This window comes from Homalodisca vitripennis, chromosome X (assembly GCF_021130785.1).
Source record: "Homalodisca vitripennis isolate AUS2020 chromosome X, UT_GWSS_2.1, whole genome shotgun sequence".
Classification (NCBI taxonomy): Eukaryota; Metazoa; Arthropoda; class Insecta; order Hemiptera; family Cicadellidae; genus Homalodisca; species Homalodisca vitripennis.
The window spans coordinates 28,691,473-28,713,640 of NC_060215.1; the positions used below are offsets into that span (position 1 = coordinate 28,691,473).

At 32.6% G+C, this 22,168-nt stretch overlaps 1 protein-coding gene across 1 annotated transcript in view; it reads right to left on the bottom strand.

Annotated features, from left to right (window-relative positions):
• LOC124368854 (cyclin-dependent kinase 17-like) overlaps positions 1-22,168 on the bottom strand; it is a 43,829-nt gene that overhangs the window by 10,855 nt on the left and 10,806 nt on the right. The window contains 6 exon segments of the mRNA XM_046826302.1: positions 1,179-1,232; positions 1,234-1,293; positions 7,752-7,873; positions 11,303-11,453; positions 12,395-12,568; positions 14,690-14,799. Coding sequence (XP_046682258.1) covers positions 1,179-1,232; positions 1,234-1,293; positions 7,752-7,873; positions 11,303-11,453; positions 12,395-12,568; positions 14,690-14,799 — 671 coding nt within the window.

Sequence of the window (22,168 nt, forward strand, 5' to 3'; positions counted from 1 at the left end):
AATTGTTAACTTCCGAGGTCAAGTCGTAAGTGATCAAGATTGATTTTCTCATTAACATAATGTAAGCTCCTCACGGTTATACTGGAATGAGAGAGCTGACAGCTGTACAATCTAAAGAGTTGGACTTTGGGTCTTTGTCAGAGGTTGTGCAGATTCAAATTCTGTTTGTGACCATAGTTCTTTTTGTCAGTAATGTCAACTGTGTATATTATTGTTTGATAAGATCCTCGCATAGACCAGGGGGTTATAAAAACAAGAAAGCTAAAATGTAGCTCTCTTTAAAAAAATATGATCATGATAGAGCATACGATATAGTTTGTAACTAGTAATGAAATGTGTGAAGCATGTCAAATGTGATGAGATGGAAAGGTAGTCTATGGAATGAGGATATATGATTACTCGTCAAAAACCAAGAAAATGTCTCCAAAGTCCGTCAGCCAAAAAAATCATGGTAATTGTTTTCTGGGACAATAGGAGTGTGATTCTGGTTGATTTCTTTGAACAAAGCTCAACAACCAATGCAGAAATGTATTATGAAACACTGCAGAATCTATGCATAAATATTCTGGTTTAAACTTGGACACACTTAATAATTTAATTAGGAAACTACATCAAGTATACATAAAAAATGTATTTACCAGGGTACTTTAAAAAAAAACTCTAAGCATAAGAAATTAATCTTGTTTGATCAAATGTTACAAATTTGTGTGCAATTAAAATTCTCAAATCTCTATCTTTCAGAACATGATCATAAAATTTATTTATTTATTTATTATTTAATAATAACTATGGTAAACATAAAATTGACACAATAAGAACAACGTAAAATATTAATCAACAGAAAACTATATTACAACAATAGGTTGGCTTAAGTAACCCTTGAATACATAATCGGAAATACAAACAGAAAATATGCCTACATGGTCTACAAGAGAAATTTTGTGAACTATTTGAGCAAATCGGAAATCCAAAGGACCTAACAATGAATTAAATTAGCTGTGTTATTAGTCCGACAACCATCGCATTAGAACATTTTACATTATATTCATTAATTCATGATTTGTAAAATTATAAAGATGCACTGCTAAAGTTGAAAGGTTTGAAATGAAATTTATCAGCAATAAAGAAGAAAGAAAGTAGGAACTGCGCTTTTCACAATGATACAAAAACATACTCACTTTTAGTTCTCCTCTGTCATTGATGAGCAAGTTTTGAGGTTTTAGGTCTCGGTGTTTGTAGTATTCTTCTACTATGACAATAGGCCAGTCCACGAAGAAGTTGAAATAGGAACAGCTTTAAACAAAAAAAATTAATAAATAATCACTATTAAAAATTTTATATGACAAATTTCACTAAAATTTAACACACCCTTTCCAAGTTCAATTCAAGTTTTAACTCACGAGACACACTAAACATCACAAAACAAAACTTTATATGCTGAATAGAAACATACAACCAGAAAGGTTACCAGGTCCATGGTCTTTCTCAACCTAACGTAACTCGAGACAAATTAATTGAAACAATTGTAGTGAAGAACAGCTCTATCATTGAGCGACCTACTTAGCAAGACAAACATCAATCACCCAACTCAGCAACAACTGGCACTTCTGCAATGTCAACAACACTGACCTCAGGTAATGCTGACAGAAACACTCATGTAAACACTCTCAGTAGGGCACTGATCTAGCATCTGACAGACTACTGAAAACTCAGAATTTTTTTAAATACATCTGACATTGTTGTATATCATCATTAATATAGCAGCCAACCCACAAACACTCATTGAAATTTAACAAGAGGAGACTGACAAACCTCTATATAAAAAACAGTTCCCATTGCAATTTATGACTTAAAAAATAACAAATTTTAACACAGAGGAGCCTGCCAAACCTCGTAATAAAAAACAGTAAATTTCAAACCTCTGACACTAAAATACCATAACACAGAGGAGCCTGCCAAACCTCGTAATAAAAATCAGTCCATAACAACACAGAGAAGTCTGCTAAATTTCGCTATAAAAAAAGTGTTTCTTTACCCTGGGCATACATACATTTTAAAAACAAAAAAAATCCTCAGATTTACTACACAGAAACCGGAACAAACTCAACAAAATGTCAAAAATATCCTTGCGGAATCTGTGATATTGGTGTTAAATACCAAGGCATTCAATGCACCAGAACCTGTTGAAAGGTGGTTTTCATGCAAAGTGTCTTGCATGGAGTTCTAAAAAGTTCAAAAACCTCACAGACAATGACATAAACACCTGGTCTTGTGACAGCTGCAAACCAAAATGACAATGCTGTAAATATTGAAAACCTAAAATCAAAGATCCAAGATTTGTCATCAAGGGAGAATTTCGACCCAGATGAATCTCTGACTCTAGCTGCGGGAATTAGGTAATGCGTTATTATCAGAAAAATAATAACCTTAAACAACAAATTCATGAAATTAAACTTGAAAAATCCCAACACGAACTTGCATTAGAAGACAAACTTAACCTGGCAGAAGAGATTATAAATGACCTCAAAGGTAAAAACCAAAATCTACACCATGAAATAAAATCTCTGCAGAACAAACTTGAAATTGAACGAGTACTGAGGGAAGAATTCATTAAACAAGTAGAGACCGAAAGTAACAGCCAAACGAGACGGATAAAAGATATGTCATCCCTGAACACTGCCTTAAAAAACAAAATAAAAAATATAGAGGCAGTAAAAACTGCAATAAACACTGAATTAGACGACCTCAAGCTAAAAAAACACAGCCCAAAAAGAAAAAATTGATCTCTTAAGCCACACCCTTGAAAGGGCAAAACAAGAAACCAATAACCTCAAGCATAAGCTGTTGGAATATGATGACACAATTTAAACTGTACATAAAAAAAGTTCTAGAGAACCTCGAACCTCATCCAGCTCCTGACTACCTACCATCGCCTAAACCGCAATTGCCTGGACCAACACCAACATCATGCACCTCAGAGAACCTGACAGAAAACAACTAAGCAACACCATACACAGGAGAGCAAAATCAACCAGCCACTTAAACAATCCCCAAGTTCACAAAACACCCGCAACTTATTTCACAGGAAATTCCACAGACCTCAAAACTTCAAAAAAACCTCTTGTCCAGAGGGAGGAAACCTCCAGTTAGATGGCGAAAAAACATCTTTAGTATCTCTCTCCAAGTTGCAAAGAACCAGAAGAACAAGGTTGCACATGCAGTAGGCAATGAACCACAGTCTGCCCCAGCAAAAAACCACACCATGAAAAAAACATAAATCTTGATAAAAAAAGAGCTCAACGGAATATTCAAGGTTGCGAAAAACCCCCCCGCACACTGCCACAAAACTCGGACCATCCGAAACAATTCAAGAATTCTTTGATAAAAATGCTAGGCGCATAAAACTCTACAACTTTAGAGGAAACCAAACTCATAAAAACTGCAGAACACCAAACACAAGACATTTTTTTAGAAATGAACTCAAAGGGAAGGGCCAAAGAAAAACAAACAAACTCAAGCACAGATTAACAATACTTCACCAAAACGTCCAAGAAGTCTCTAATAAAATTAACAGATTAATTCATTTTATAGAGTCTACAAACCCAAAACCAAATGTCGTAATCCTCAGTGAACATGGACTTAAACCACATCAAATTGAAAATGTTGAATTAATACCGGGATACTGCCTCAAAGCACATTATAGCAGGGAAACATCACAGAAAGGGAGGCGTGGCAATATTGGTTGGAAGAACACCTAGTAAAGGATACAGAAAAGATAGAAACAACGTTGTATTGTCAAAGAACTGCTCTGTGAAATAGCTATGATTACAAATAACCCTAAAAAAACATGCCTTAACATCATGGGCATATACAGGCCACCTGATGCAGACGTTGCCGAGGCACTAAACAAACTCTCAATTGCCATTGAAGAAACCAAAATAGAGAACTCTCCCTTAATCATTATGGGAGACATAAACATAGATATCCTCAACCCAGACAGGAAAACCATTAAACTAAATGAAACACTTGCTTTGCACAACATCCGCAGATTAAATCTACCAGCTACAAGGATAACTCAACATTCAAGAACATCAATCGATTGTATTTGCACCAATATCCCTGATGATGAAACTACAAAAAGCATAGTAATAGAGGGAAGAATCTCTGATCACACCGCACAACTCCACACACTCTACACAGAAACACCCAGCTCAAAAACCAACCATGGTGTGTAGAGCCCTCAGAGAAGAAAATTTAAACCAACTGAAAACTCCTTCTTTCAAATGAATCATGGGAGAACCTGACTGAAGCCTCAACGGTCGAAGAGGCATACAACATTTTCAATAAAACCTTAAACACAGGCTCTAAAACACTGCATGTCCTAAAAGAAAATTAGACCTAAAAAAAAGTACAAGCCAAAGCACTTTATTGATGAAGAAGCAATCAGGCTCAAAAGAGACTATTTAACATCTCAAAGTCGATTTGAAGTGACAGGAAATCAAAATGATAAAGCAGAGGCAAACTTAAAGAAAAAGAGCTACGATCAAAGGTTGAAATTCCTTGAGACAGCAAGCAACCACCAACTATATATAACCAGAGCTGAAAACAAGTCAAAGGCTGTATGGGAGGTGATAAAACAATGCTCGAAACAAAAAGAAAAGCCCATCAGAGCTCAAACTCCACATAAATGGTGAAATAATAACAAATCCAAAAATAATAGCAAACCAATTTAAACACATATTTTGTAAATGTAGCAGAGGAGACTCTGGAAAAAATCCCAGCTTCCGAGAGGAAACCAATACATCCCGCAACCCATGAACCGACTGAAAATCTCAATATCATTACAGACACAAGCACTAAAGAGGTCAGGGCCACTATCACTGAAATGAAAACTAAGAATTCAGCCGGCATTGATGAGATATCCACAAAAAATACTGAAGCACTGTGCAGATGAACTCACATCTCCCCTTACCGTTATTTTCAACAGATCATTCCGAGAAGGGAGGTTTCCCTCAGAACTAAAGGTCTCAAAAAATCTACCCAAAATTCAAAAATTGGTGAAAAAACACAAATTAGCAATTACAGGCCCATTTCCCTTATCTCAACATTTTCAAAAGTGTGTGAAAAAATTGTCCTAAAGAGACTTTCTAGACCACTGTGCTAGAAACAACTTGCTTACCGACAACCAGCATGGCTTCTCTACAGGAAAATCAACCACCACAGCAATAATAAAGCTAATTGAAACCGTAGTAGACAACTTAGAAGCAGGAAAACTAACAACCGCTATACTACTTGACTTGAGTAAGGCCTTCGACTGCCTCAGTCACAGTCTTATCATGAATAAATTAGGACACCTGGAGTGAGTGACACTGCAAAAAAATGGTTTAAAAGCTACTTAGAGGGACGACAACAACTCGTTGAACTGAAACATACACACAGAGGAATCACAGAAGAAATAAGACCAACGCCTCTTCCCAGTTTCAAAGAGGCGTGCCTCAAGGATCGGTTCTAGGACCAGCACTCTTCATCTTGTTTGTAAATGACTTGCCTCACTATGTGGGAGAATTTTGCCTACCTCTCATGTACGCGGATGATACAACCCTGCTACTTAAAGGACAAACCGCAGACGACCTGGCAGTATCATCCTACGTTGCCCTCAACATGGCATACCAATATTTGCAATGGGAATGATCTGGTAGCAAACCGACTAAAACCAGCCAGATAGCATTTGGAAGAAGAGCGACCTGAAGTTCAAATCATCCCAGATGTACGCTTGGAGACACATGTTAAGTTCTTAGGCTTGACTATAGATGAAAAACATCTCTTGGACCCCACACATAGACAATCTGAGTAAAAGACTAAATACTAGCCTATACATGATAAAACAAATAATATCTCTGAGCAACTTAGAAACAGCTAAAACAGCTTATTTTTCTCTATTTGAATCACACGTAAGATATGGTCTTTCTGTATGGGGTGGTACATCAAAACTCAACCTAAAAAGAATCCTGACACTCCAAAAGAAATGTATTAGGGCCCTTGCCGGCCTACACCACCTGGATAGCTGCAGAGATGCATTCAGAGCACAGAAAATCATGACTGTTGTCTCACTCTACATCCAAGAGGTTAGTGATGTATGTAGATGGAAAAGATCTGCCGAGGAACAAGGACACTCACCATCACAACACCAGAAACGGTGAGCTTTACATCCTGCCAGCACACCACCTAAAGCTATTTGAAACTAAACCATCCTACATCGGCAGAAAACTTCACAATTCACTGCCTCAAGAAATGCACACCAAGAGAGGGAACTCGCTGAGGTCGGCACTAAAGCATGGCTCTTGGAACCGACCATTTTACAAACTCGAAGAATTCTACAGTGAAACTCTCATCTAAAACTGCTTGAAGACTCAAAACTCACATTATTGTAAAAGACACTATTTGTAATCTCAATGATTGTAAATAAAGATGATTCTGATTATGATTCTAATAATAAATATAAATATTATTGGAAAGGGGTAAAAATTACAAACAAAAATGGTTTGGAATTTCCTTAAAACCTTTTTTAAATTTGTACTTCCAACAGTTTGGAATTATGTAAAAATACATAGACACAATACCTTAACATTTAAACTAGTTAATAAATGTTATATTTAATGTTAAACATTTGTCACCATGAGCCGATTTTCTCTGCTTTCTATATGTTTTTACATGCTCATTTTTTACTGATACACAAAGTTTATATCAAAATATAGGTAAAAAACTATTCTAAATAGTTGGTTTGCATAAAATTATAAAATTAATATACCTAAGATGTACTGTATTAGCTGAATGCATACGTTAGTAAAGTTGATTATCATTGTTTGTAAATATTTGTATAGAAAAAAAATCAAAACGGTCTTTATTTTTAAAAAATTTATTTAGTGTCTGGACTGAGTAACTTTCATTAATTTGACTGTACATTTTGGATTATCGGGATGGTAATAATAGAATTATGCTATAATAAAAAAAAATGAATAAAGAGTTAGTTTTCCAGGATTAAAGTTATAATTATTTGTCATAATCTATAGGTTAAGAGGTTAAGTGGGTAGAGAGGACTTTATAGTCCTAACTTCGCCTCTAATAAAGTCATTTTTCATTTCATTTTCATTTCATTTCATAATCTCTGGTTTTAATAGTAAATGTAATTTTGGACAACTACATATAGAATCCAAATGGTATTATTGTGACGCAACAATAAGAAATTACTTATGCTTTACAAAGAATCATTATTGTCAAAAATACACATTTCATTCTTTTCACTTATATTTCTGTATTCGTCAATACTACACCTTCAAACTGTTGCTATAGTCTCATAAGATAATTATGTTTACAAAAATAATAAAAATTACATATCCATTTAAACTAATTTTAAAACAAATAGTTTGGGGAGTATTTTAAAAACATTTTGTTTTTTACACTAACAAAATTAAAAAGCAGGTACACGCTTTTCGAATCTTACATAATAAAAATGTACAAAAATTAAAGACATACAAAACAAAAATTACAGTTCTAATTATTGTGTAAGTGAATGTGTACGATCGTTTTAACAGATTAGCGCCTCATAGGGTTGGAATCGTTCAGAGTCAGCTAGCTTAGTGGTCATTGCGCGCCAAGTTGCAAATGCCTGTGTAAAAGCATCAGCATTTTTTTATTTTTACAAAAAAATAAAGCATATTTTTAAATTACTTACGACAAAATCAAATACTGACCTTGACATTGTTCAAACTGAGAATATTTCCGCAGTCGTCCATATATTGTTTCAGGTCCTTGTCCAGGTACTCAAATACCAGAGTCAGTGATTTTTCTGTATGCACTATGTCATGCAGGGTCACTGTAAAGAAAGGTTCACGCACACTCAGATAAATTCTGACAGAACAGCACTACATCATATATATATATATATATATATATATATATATATATATATATATATATATATATATAAAAACATAATGGCTAGTCCAATTGAAAACCAGTTATCTATTGTTTTTAAAGAATATACAACTGTCATATAAAAAGTTTGGGACATAAAAAGAGTACTGACTAAAACTTATCCAATTTTAAGTGTGTTTAAAGTTAAATATTACATTTAAAAGTTCATATTCAGATTCACTCTGTGAATGTGAATTCCTACATGTTGAAAACATCCAGTTATTCTGCATAAAAGAATTGGAACATAAATGGTACGAAAATGCTGATAATACTATTCGTACTAATCCAATGGCAAATAAAACGAACTTTTTGTAGAATAAAACAAAACAAGTGTGGCCACATGTGTATTCAAGTGAGTAGAACATACATATTTTAAATTTTTTACAGTTTATAAAAAATACAAAAGGTAGTAACTATAAATATATTAATCAAAATAGAATATTAATCAAGAAAAAACACAAGAATTTACTTAATTTATTTTAATTTTTCCTCATATTTCGGCCAGAGTTTTTTAAAAGTAGGATTTTGTATCCATTAAAGTATAACATTTTACGATTTTTTAAAGTTTCTAAGTGTTAAACATATCAATTTCTACAAAGTATAGATTTACCTAAACCTGTTTAACTTTTAAAGTAATTTATAAACTAAACAATGTAATATTATATAATATATACATTTATATGATTTTGATGGTTATAGCCAAAATATGAGTATTAATAGATCAATGCATAACCTTTATCCATCACAACTACCAAACAAATTGATTTGCTTATATAAAAATATAAGATATATTTATATATTAAATTATTATATATTATAAATATATAATATATATTTTATATAAGATATATAAAATATATTAATATCTTACATTTGTATATTATGTTAAAGTATAGCTCAAACTCAGAAGTTTTATTAAAAACGTGCCCACGCATGCTTTCTCATTTAGGAAAATTAGGTTTAATCCTTTACAGTGAGATTGTCAATTTGTAAACAGGTGTTGTACAATAAAACAAGATATCCTATCTTATCTTCAGAGAAGATTTCTCTTAATATCTTTGTACCCATTCTTGATTACAACTGGTTGTCATCATATTAAAGTTAAACAATGACTTGTGCAATATTTAGCAACGTAACTATTTCACAATGCAATAGTAGCATAGTGATGTTGTGTGGTTTGTATACAGGCCCTCATTAACAACAGTTTGCCAAGTTAACTAAGACTTTTCTATTGACAATATATACAGGGTGTTTGAAAAGTATGGGTACGGCTTAATATTTTAAAAACCATAGGAGATAACATCTATAAACTTTGCACAGTGTCGTATGGCTATGTAAACTATTTTCCCTTGCTATTACCATGACATGCCAACCATGGGGGGACGGCCCACAGAGGAAAACATGGAAATCTTAAATTGAAGCATGGGTCGAGTGATACCTCATTTGAAAGAGCTCACTTAGTAGAGTTGAATTCCGCAAACCGCATCTCAAAAGGTTTATCCAATCAGAAATGGCGGGTTGTTTTAGGTACACATTGTGAAGTACATTATGCGCTGCCATTTCTGACTGGATCGTCGTATTCTGATGCGGTAGGCGGCGTTTCACTCTACTAACCAATGTGTTTTCACTGACTTTTTTTAATTAGCAAATTATGTCATTTTGCTAATTAAAAAAAGTCAGTGAAAACACATTGGTTAGTAGAGTGAAACGCCGCCTACCGCATCAGAATACGACGATCCAGTCAGAAATGGCAGCGCATAATGTACTTCACAATGTGTACCTAAAACAACCCGCCATTTCTGATTGGATAAACCTTTTGAGATGCGGTTTGCGGAATTCAACTCTACTAAGTGAGCTCTTTCAAATGAGGTATCACTCGACCCATGCTTCAATTTAAGATTTCCATGTTTTCCTCTGTGGGCCGTCCCCCCATGGTTGGCATGTCATGGTAATAGCAAGGGAAAATAGTTTACATAGCCATACGAAACTGTGCAAAATTTATAGATGTTATCTCCTATGGTTTTTAAAATATTAAGCCGTACCCATACTTTTCAAACACCCTGTATATATATTTGCTTTGTGTACAAACAACATTTCTTCAGATGAATAAGGTATACACTGTTTGTGATAGACCTCTTCAAGTACTTTACTGATATTATCTATCCTAATCAAGTCTTCGATCTAAAAAAATCTTGATTACAGTTGTATGTAAATATTCAAGTTGGTGGGACACCAATGTATCACCATGTTCAAAAATCAATTTGGTAGGCAACTGATAAAGCACAAGCTCAGAGAATCAAATTGGTGGGTAACTGATACCGCACAAGCTCAGAGAATCAAATTGGTGGGTAACTGATACCACATAAGTTCAGAGAATCAAATTGGTGGGTAACTGATACCGCACAAGCTCAGAGAATCAAATTGGTGGGCAACTGATACCGCACAAGCTCAGAGAATCAAATTAGTGGGTAACTGATACCGCACAAGCTCAGAGAATCAAATTAGTGGGTAACTGATACCGCACAAGCTCAGAGAATCAAATTGGTGGGCAACTGATACCGCACAAGCTCAGAGAATCAAATTGGTGGGTAACTGATACCGCACAAGCTCAGAGAATCAAATTGGTGGGTAACTGATACCGCACAAGCTCAGAGAATCAAATTGGTGGGCAACTGATACCGCACAAGCTCAGAGAATCAAATTGGTGGGTAACTGATACCGCACAAGCTCAGAGAATCAAATTGGTGGGTAACTGATACCGCACAAGCTCAGAGAATCAAATTGGTGGGTAACTGATACCGCACAAGCTCAGAGAATCAAATTGGTGGGCAACTGATACCGCACAAGCTCAGAGAATCAAATTGGTGGGCAACTGATACCGCACAAGCTCAGAGAATCAAATTGGTGGGTAACTGATACCGCACAAGCTCAGAGAATCAAACTGGTGGGTAACTGATACCGCACAAGCTCAGAGAATCAAACTGGTGGGTAACTGATACCGCACAAGCTCAGAGAATCAGATTTGGTAGGCAACTGATACCGCACAAGCTCAGAGAATCAGATTGGTGGGTAACTGATACTGCACAAGCTCAGAGAATCAAACTGGTGGGTAACTGATACCGCACAAGATCAGAGAATCAAATTGGTGCGTAGCTGATACCACACTTGCTCAAAGAATCAAATTGGTGGGTAATCAATGTATGGAAAAAGCTCAAAGATGGGGTGAGCCATGAAGGGTACCTACTATGACAATCTCAAAAAACTAAATCCATTAGGACACTAGCCACTCATTGCCTTATGAACATGACTGTAACTATAAGTTAATTACCTATATTGGCGTGCTTGAGGTCTCGGAGCAAGGAGACTTCTCGGATCGCAGTGCATGGAGCACCCTCCTCATGCTCCAGCCTTATCTCTTTGAGTGCTACAAGGTTGTCAGTAAGCCTTGATTTGCCTTTGAATACTGTTGCATACGTGCCCTGTAACAGTTATTACAAACACTGTACAAGTTTGTCACTTGACATTCTTATTCAATAATTAGTACTGATTTGTGGGATTTAAGAACTCTCACAACTTCCCAAACTTCGCTCACAATTATGTAAAATATAACTGTAATAAATATGTACAATTTCACTATTTGTCTTGACTCTATATGGAACAAGAAAAGCAAAAAGTATTGGGCACCAAAAAAGTGTTGTGTGAACAGTTTTTTATTTACAAATATTTCTTCCATCTACGAACATTGCTGAAAGAAAAATAATATTGATTAAACATAAGCTTAATGATTTATATATTTTACTTTTTTTTTAGTTTACTTTTTACTTTAAAAATTTTCAATTCATAAAGTTATTATGTACTTAATGACTAAAATAGTAGTGTTCCTAATTACTCATCTTACAACACAAGAACCTAATATACATTTGTAACAGCCTTTGTTATAGAAAATGCCTGTTCTATATAAGTAGGACTAACCATCTGTTAAATATAATTTGTTAAATTTATTAACTCATTTTTTAACAGGCTTAACATAATACAAAAGTTAGTTTTCAATTAAGCCTTATGTACTGTACAATTACTCTATATTTACTGATTACAGGTGAATGTTTATTATAAATGAAGTTTTGGGATTAATGCTCTAGAACAAATAACAGCTGACGTATCTAAGTTTCAAATAACAATAGTCAGCTGTTAAAAGCTGATGTAAGCAATAGACAGTCACTAGGCAAAAACTGCAACTAGCCTGAAATGGAATAATTATTATGTTATGATTTAGCAAACTAAAAGAAGCCACTGGCCATATTTAAGGCCAAAGAGAGAAAGCTTTATGTGTTTGTTTCAATTAATGGCTTGCTTTTTTTATTACATATGATAAAAAGTATAAAATTAGGATAAATCCCTGCACAGGGTGATGGACTCATACTTGGCCGAGTTTGTCCAGTTTGGTGTAGGTCTCCATGCGCCCGAACCCAATCTCAGAGAGTGACTGGCGGCGTGAAGCTCGGCTCAGCGGCCGGTCCTCCGTGGAGCCATGTTGGGCCACCAGTGACTCGGGCAGGTGGAGGTCAGCGGGCAATGACAGGCGTTTGTTGATGTTCTGTCACAAATCCAGACAATAGCAAAGATGTTGAAAAAAGTTTACTTCCACCACTTAGTAAACTATGTCTTAAATAATAATTCTTGAAAGGATATATCAGAATTTAACCCTTTGAATGCCAACGTCCAATTTTACCGGACGTTCGGAAAAAAAATCACTAAAAGTTTAAAACTCAATATTTTAAAACTAATATTTTATTAAATTGTTTTTGAAGAACTGTTTTTTTTTTAATAAATTGTTATAGTACACTTCTGATTAATTGACTTTAATGAAAATAAATCTAGAACTCACATATAAACATTTTTTGTTGACATGGCTACAGGAAACAATGTGACATTAGTTTCTTAAATGTTGTATAACTCACTCATTATTGAAGATAATGATATACATTTTACAAGATTTATAGACAATTTAATACCCTTTCCAGTGATATGAACAAAGAAAAGGATATGAATTTTGGTAATGATAATTAAGGTTGAAAAATGAAATTTAAACAAATTCTGGTTAATTTTTACATAAGTCCATTTTTAATATTCATAAATTTAATTTTATGGTAACTTTGTTATTTTATGTTAATTAGGCAGAGTTTTCAAAGAAAAATTACAAAAAAAGTATGTTGATACCTTATTAAATAATAAAACTGTGAATTTTTTACTGAAACCTTGCAAAATGCCTTCAAAAGAGCTGACACTTTTAGGTGCACCCACTAGAAAAATACCTTGCACTTTTCAGTACAACCCACTCGATAAATACTTGGCACTCAAAGGGTTAATATATGTTAGAGAAAATATCAACACCTTTATCGCTCACAAGTTAGTACATGATTACAACACTAGGTTTCAATATAATCTTGTAGCACCTCATGTAAGACTAACTCGGACCTATAATAGTTACAACTCCCAACAAACTAGATTATTCAACAAACGACCATTAGCTATAGGAGAATTACTAATTAATAAGTTTAAACTAAGGATTTCAACTTTTGGCTTAAGACAAAAGCTTTTTACTCTGTTGATGAGTACATTAAGTGCAACACGTTTGATCTGTTACAAAATACGTCTGGTTAATGTACAACTTTATATATAAATATATAACTAATTAGGCGTATAAATTAGTTTTTATGTCAAATGTTTTTTCATGACGAAGCCTATTTTGTAACTGAAAATGTTATTTAATGGCCAATAAAGATCTTGAATCTTGATAACAGGAATTTGGACATTTGCCATCGTTATAGGTTGTAAAGGGTATAACACAACGTTTTGATGATTGGAATCCAACCCTCGAAACATTGTGTTATACCTTTATAACCTATAACGATGGCAAATGTCTGGAATCCTGTTATCCTTTCAAACCTTCCATAATAACAAACTTTAAACAAAAAGTGATAATTCTTGTTTTTCAGTCTATTGGTTTTGGTATTGGGTTTTAAATTATCCCAATACTGTTAATGACAACTGTTATGGAACCAATACTCGTATTTTAAAAGAGACTAGTTATATTTGTAAAAATTAAAATACTCTTATTAAGAGCAGACTTAAAAAAAATGATAACATTATTACTGTCAGATACTATATTCAGATTTAAAATAGGTCAGATGGGTGTATCAAGTCCGTTACAACTTTTGACTTCCATGTGTCATACATTAAATTGAAAATAACTTAACAGATAATATTGTGTATTTCCACAATAATGTGTCAGAAGAAAACAGCTTTTTGGGTTGAGATAGTCTGTACTTACTTGTGTCACTGAAACCATAACAAGGACGATAATCTGCTTGTGTGTGTTGTGAGATAAATGAAACCACAATGCAAGAAGCCTTAGACACTGAAGAAAGATAATGATTTTACTTTAAATAAAAGTTTTCATGAAACTACTGTTATGTATCCATACACAATAAGAGTAACCGAGCCCCCTCTTGCGACAACACACTACTCCTACGACTTGGAGTTTGGCAGAGCTTAATTAAAAGTCAAACATGTGTTAACCTAGATTACATAATTTTATCTCTACTATTACATTCACAACAGGAAGTTCAGCGCTGGTGCCCCTCCTTTATCTATGTGACATTGTGAACTTCAAGTATTAAAAAGTACAATTGTATTGTGCAAATGTTGTACAAACCTCAGTAAGTCTTCTGTTTTTCGGACGTAGTTTAACTGGTGAAGTGACATCGTCAGAAACCTCTTCTGACTCCCCATCCGAACCTATGCGAGGATTCTCTGGCACCACACCTACACAAAAAAAAGTATACTGAGCACTCTGGTATCAAGGATGTTTTAAAATTAGAATTCTTCACACTTGTATCTTCTGAAGCCACATCATTCATTAAATCATTCAGAATTCACTTTGTCAAAAAATTGTATTTAGTATGGCCATGAGCTTTAGATACGTTTCATAATGTTATATTAATTACGAAAAATACAGGCCAACACTTTGGCCAGTCTTCAATGTTTCTAGTTATAAACACGTGCACAGATCAAAATTATTATTTTACCTTCAAAAACCTAATTTAGTGCTTGGAAACTATACTGAACTATTTTCCAAAATGGTAGCTCTCCAAAAATACAGATGTCAAATTTCCCACAACCGCAGCAGTTTGGTACCCTATTTGTTATAATTGTATGAAAAGTAACTGAGCAAATGCATTTTGATTATTTTTATAGCTACATTCAATAGAATTTAGTTATGATTTGAGTTAATTGAAATAGTAAAAGATGGTTTTAAGGGGTCGTTATCAGGCTTTTACCGTTACTTCTGAAAAAATTTAATATAAAAAATGTTATTACACGACCGTCACTTTAAAACCAGCAGCAGAATATATATTTTTGTATTTTCAAACACTTAATTAGTGATTTAAATTATAAGTAAAGCGGATGAAACATAACAAAAATTAAACCGTTAATCTATTGTTCTCGCATATATGTATATAATAACTTATTCAGAAAAATGTTGGCCAAAGTTGCTTGTATGAGGTCCTGGATTAATTTCTTTTTGCATATGTAAAAAACTTGAAAGAATATTGAGACCATATAGGAATGTTTTGTATGAAATCTACCGGATTGCAATTGTTATATACTACACATAAACTGCATATACTGTGTTCTAGCACTTACTCAAACAAGGCTGGAAAATTTGCAATGCAGCACGGATGAGAGCGGTACATGTTAATTTTGGGCTGGTTTTCTTAGTCATGATGAAACTGAAACTGATGGCAGTTGTGTCACCTGGCTGGTGATACCAGACAAAGATTAGATACCCTGCCCACTTCAGACTACAATCAAGACAAATAACCCAATTTTGTAGCTGATTATTTTTAACAATACTGCATCAATAAACCCTCATTTAAAAATATTTTAAGTATTTCTTTTCTTATGAAATTGAGGATTGTTACAAATATTTACTATCTCTAAAGGTATGAAAAAGAAACACAACATTTCAAGATCTGGAATCTGGCCACTTTCTCAGGTGGATAAAGTCAACCTGAAGAAGGTGAATAAACTCGTTTACCATTAAACTAAATATAGCTAAAAAAGTCCCAGTGTTCTGTGATAAAATATTAAGTAATAATTAATGGTCACATGAATCGATGTTGCAATCAGGTAGATTGAAGGAATAAAAAGTGTAGACTTCTGCTCCACACTACCAACTTCACTGTCATCCAATTGCTCTTTCACTACTCCCACCTTCACGGCCATTCTGATATTAGCTTCACTATTCCATCTTCCTTATCATCCTAATCTTAGTTCCACTATCCCTCTAGTGGTAGAGAGGACTTTAAAATCATAACTTTACAATTATAAGACAATAATAAGACATTCTTGAAGCTCTTGTCTTATTTAAAATTATATATTACTTTAAACAAACTCTCCAATAATATAAAGTTTTTATTTTTGTGAGGCCTTTCGTACTCAATGAGTACATCTTCAGACTCACACAACTGAATAAAATTAATAATAACAATAGTAACATAAACAATTTTGTACTAAATAAAAACATATGTCATTAAAAATACAAAGAGGTAATATTCTATGACAGCACAGTATGTTATATGTATATATAAAAATAAAGTTTATATTTAGTTAAATCAAATAAAGTAATGGTGTATTTTGAAAAGGCCCAGGTTCGTTGTTTACCAGATTATTTTGGTTCTTTTTTATAAAAATTGTTTCATATGCATCAAGGAATTTTTTATTTTGTACTTCTTTTAATAATTTTGCATTTGGAAAAGAGTGTCCAGTTTGAAGTGCATGTTTTGCCATGGCTGATCTTTCTTCCTGTTGGTATTTTAAACATGCTCTATGTTCCTTAGCTCTCTGTTTTAACTTTCTTTTTGTTTGGCCAATGTATTTTAAATCGCAATTGTCACAATTAATTTGATAAATTCCAGATTTTTCTTCTTCATTAATGTTATTCTTGGGATTTCCTAATATATTCTTTAATTTAATTTTGGAATTTGTAGATACATTAATATTGGCATGTTTCTTAAAACTTTTAGTAATATCTGTAGATAGATTGTTGTAGGAAACAGATATCCATTTTTCAGGTTCTTTACTTTTGATTTGATATAAAGTTGTTCTACAATTTCTTTCAATAATTTTCTTTTTCTTGTTTATCATATTGTCAATCATGTTAGTTTTGTAGCCATTAAATAAAGCAGTTTCCTTTATTTTCTTAACTTCTTTTTAATAATTTTCTGTTGATAATGGAGTATGTAAAAGCCGATGGATTAAATTGTAAAAAACTGCTCTTTTTTGAGAAGGGGGATGAAATGAATCAACAGGGATGAATCTGTCATTTTGTGTTGGTTTTCTGTATATATCGAATTCAAAATGGCCACTCGTATTGTAAATTGTCATATACTATTTTCGTAATTTTTAAATCGAGAAATGGGAGTTGATTGTCATTTTCTATTTCACAAGTGAATTTGATAGAAGGATAAAAGGAGTTGAGAGAATCGATAAAATTTTGAAGATTTTGTTTCTTGTCGAAAACAGCAAAAATATCGTCAACATATCGCTTCCATATTCTGGGAAAATAATCCATTGTTTCCTTTGCATGAGTTTCCAATTTGCTTAAAAATATGTTTGCAATAAAACACGAAAGTGGATTTCCCATGGCAGTACCATCAAACTGTTTGTAATATTTTTCTTGAAATTGAAACACATTTTGGGACATACTAAGATTTACTAAATTAATGTATTCGTTAACAATAGTTGTTTCTAAATTTAAGGAAATCATCCAGTCCTCTATGATTTTGATAGTATCTTTAATTGGTACGTTTGGATAAAGTGATTCAATATCAAACGATACAACATATTCATCTTCTTCGATCTTTAAATCTCGTGTGGAGTTTATAAAATCATACCTATCTTTAATGTTAGAGCCAGTTAATATTTTTACTGCTTTTTTCAGCAGGATTAAAATGTTCTCTATGTCTACCCCATTCCCCCATAAAATCAAACCATACCTTATAATACTTTCAAAAAATGAGTAATAGGCCATTTGATTCCATGATTCCAATCAATAGCTAGTAAAAATATTTTAGACATTTTTTTGCAAACAATATCAACGTGACATTTCCAAGAAAGTGTAGAATAAATATTTATTAACAGGTAACTAGATTATTAACATCATTTTTTATATTTACAGATCTTAAAGAACGAAGTAACTTTGGAGTTTTATCTTTGTTTAATCGAAGGCCAATAATTTCAAACCAAGAGGTTACATCCAACAAAGTGCCCTCAGACAAAAAAATTAAGCTGTTCCACATTTCTAGATGTGCATTGAGAAAAGAGGTATCATCGGCATAAATTGTGGTAAAGTTTAACAGATAATTTAAGTCGTTTATCAATAATAAAAATTAATTAATAAATTCATTTTCCATTTAATTTAATTTCACCTCCAATACCATTCTAATATCTGTTTCACTTCTTCCAACTCTAATCTCCAATCCTCCACCTCTCAATTGTTTTACTATTCCCATTTCCGTTAGAATTCTAATGCCTGCCTCACGAATTCCACCTCTACTGGCATTGCTCATATTGTCCATTTCAAACAGCAGGTTACAATTATCCCATGTGTTTGAAGACTGACATGGCTTGTAGTTACCTCTTATTAACTGACTGAATACACAATTTTCTACTACGTATGGTTGTCAGTCAAACTATCTTTATTCCATTAAAGATTATCATAATACGAAATCAACTGTGCCATAACACATCAAGACTGTTAAGGCCAGGGTTATCGCCACTGATTTTAGGCTAAGAGTAAATCTTTGATTCGCTGATAAAGAACTGGTTAATGACCGGAGCTTTACAATACGTGTTCCTTCATAGCTAAAATTCAGATAAGTTAATGTAAGAGCCTACAAGAAGTTGTTATGAGTTATCTTATATTTATGAGTCAGTGACATTTGTGACCGATTCAATGTGGTCTTATTTAGTTACGAAAATTACTAGTGCAAAAAACATTATGAGTGCCAAAAATGCCATTTTACCTTTCCTTGCAAAATCAGTAATTAATATTTGAACTGTGTAATGACCGAGGAACCAGTTTAGACTAAACATCCACTATGAAAAGTATGAGTTAATCCTACCTTGTCATTCAAAAATTATGAAAAATTTTATATATCATAATAGTTACAAATAATTTTAAAGATATTGATGAAATGAGAACATTTACACAATAAATAATAAATTACAGTAACGAGGGAAATAAAAAATGGTGGATATATGAAGTCTTTTATGCTCACTATTAAATACGGTTGATACAAATTTTATATGTACGGTTCACAAAAATAGTCTGATACAATTTTTTTGATCTTCAAAACTGTCCAAAAACCTGTCCAAACTACCACATTTATAACTGTTCAAACTAATTAACTACTAAAATAGTCAGTTAACAAAAAAACAGGTTTGGCCAAATTTTGTTTAACACTCTCGTTACTTACAGTGTGTTTAATGTTTAAAACATGGTGTCAATTATATCTCTCCAAAAATTCTTGATCAAATGTTGTAAGAGGTACATACGATTTTATTTTGGAATGAAATGCAAATGAAATAGTCTGTCTGAAATAGAGATTGTCTGTTTTCATGAAATTCTCAAAAGTAAACCTAGTTTATAAATATCTCACATATTTTTAACACATTTTTAAACCTCACACATTGATTCTAACCAGTCAAATGTAAAAAGCAATATGTTTTAGGAAAGGCTCTGGTGATTCATGACACTACTTAAAACACATTTAATGGTAAAAACGACATAAACCACATCCACATAAAAATTCTTTGGTTACTTTTTTTATTAAAGTATAATTGACATCATGGTGACTTATGGAGGAAACAGGATTTTTCTGGACATTTGCCATCGTAACTTAAACAAGATTTCAAACTAAATCTTTCAGAAATCTCTGTTCATGTGAAAATAAAAAATTACAAACTTGTTCCAAATTTTGCACTATTTATCCAGCAGTTTTATTTCAGCTGATTTTAAATGGCATACACAGAATCATATATACCCAATATTAACTGACCAAAATGTACATATAATGGTTTATGCAAATGTTTATTTATCTGCCAGCTTATGAATGGGGACCTGTAAATGTGAATATTACAAAAATTGTTAGTTAACCAATTAGGATACAATATGTTCAGTGATTGTATTTGCTTACAATTATTCAACAAAGTACAGCAAATACGGAATATATTTTATAATTTTTACATATCAATAAAAAAAAATTTAAACTATCAGATCAACAATTATAAGTCTATACTACTATATCAAAATATTTTCGTTAAAATGATAATTTGATATTTACAGAAAAGAATAAAAACCCCTCCACACCCTCCAATAAATACAGAAAGTTATTTTTATCTTCATTGAATTATTTAATATTTTTAAATATTCCTATATACTTTAAAAATCTATTACTCACTTAGTAAGGTTTTAGGTTTGCATTAAAGTTAGTTTAAACTAAAAACAAATGGTGTACTTCTGAATATTGTTAACTATTAACTACATCCTAAAGTGTAGTGTACAATGTTATTACACTACATTTATAACATTAATAATTGATAAAAGCATAAAAAAGAACAAAGTTTTATATTAATAATTCAGAAGACTGTTAGAATGACTCAAACCATCTCAGTCCAAGCATAAGATAATTCTCAATATTTTTCTATAAAAGTTTTATAAGATCTTCTAACTTTCCTATAAGGAAATCCCATACAAAATATTAAACCAAAATAAAGTGACCTTTGGGTGTTTAAGTTACGAATTTGTGCTGATTTCCTGTAGGAAAAGATCTAGTAGATAATGATTGTAAACTTTTCTGAGCGGGAATTCCAGATATTTTTAATACTGTTTTTAATACAACGACTTCTTCAAACACATAATCAGTAAAATAAATAAAACCTTCTTTCATCCCTGTAAATAAGATATCTAGCAGGAAACAAGATATTCTAGATTTAATTACAATTTATTAATAAATTTACGTCTGCTAGGTAATAATAACAATGCTAGGAAGCCTATCAATGTAGTAAAACAACGATAATTTTAGTGAAATGGACACCTGAAAATGACCCGTATGTTCAAGAAATTGATCTAATACATCTGGTTTAACCCAAGAATGTAACTTTAATACTTATATGCACGTCTTGCATGAATAAATGTAACTACAATTTTCTAAATGGAACTATTTAGATATGTTAAATTTACATGGACTCCATTACATCTACGAAGAATGTTCAGAATTTTTGTAATATTTTGTTTACAATGCAATTTTAAATTATTTCAAATGTTAATAAAATAAAATATGGATTTTAACTAAATTGGCATGCACATTGATTCATGCCAGGATATTCCTTTTTTAATTTTTAAATGTCTTGTGCTTACTTAATATTAAAAACCAAAATTTTGTAAAATTTACATAACAGTGTTTATTAAATTTTCAAAATCAACAGTCCAATAGATTCTTAACAAAATGGCATACATTGCATCTGTATAAAAATTCCTCTCCAAAGTGGTAAAAAATATTGTGATTTGTGTTAACCCTAGATCCGGTATGCCCACAAGTACATGCCAACGTACTTGCCTTGACGATTTGGTATGCCTACTACAGACAAGGGAATCATATCCCTAGTAAATTGGAACAATGTTCAATCACAAATAAAACAACTTTTATGAATGAATGAAATGAATTTTCCAGTGTGTAAGATAAATAAACAGGTTTCGGGAGTCAATTATGTTTGAATAAACACTGTTAACAAAATAAAATGAAAATAAAATTCTTCAATGAAATTGTACTAGTTTAGAGTGTCAAAGCAACATGAGTTTCAATGATTAGCTTGCAAAGTTGTCACATACAATTGAATCTAAATACCAACACTACAAAGAGAAATATTAGCTTGAATATTTATTGTTTTATAGCTTTTCATGGAATGTTTACAATAATTTCTGGCGGCCAACATTAGCGATTAACTGTAGTGCACCACTGATGAGGGTGGAAACTGTGATAAAATATAAATTATAGACCTCTATCCACAGTATTGTATATTTGTTTGTTATATAGATGGTAAATTGGAATTGTGAAAACTGCAACTA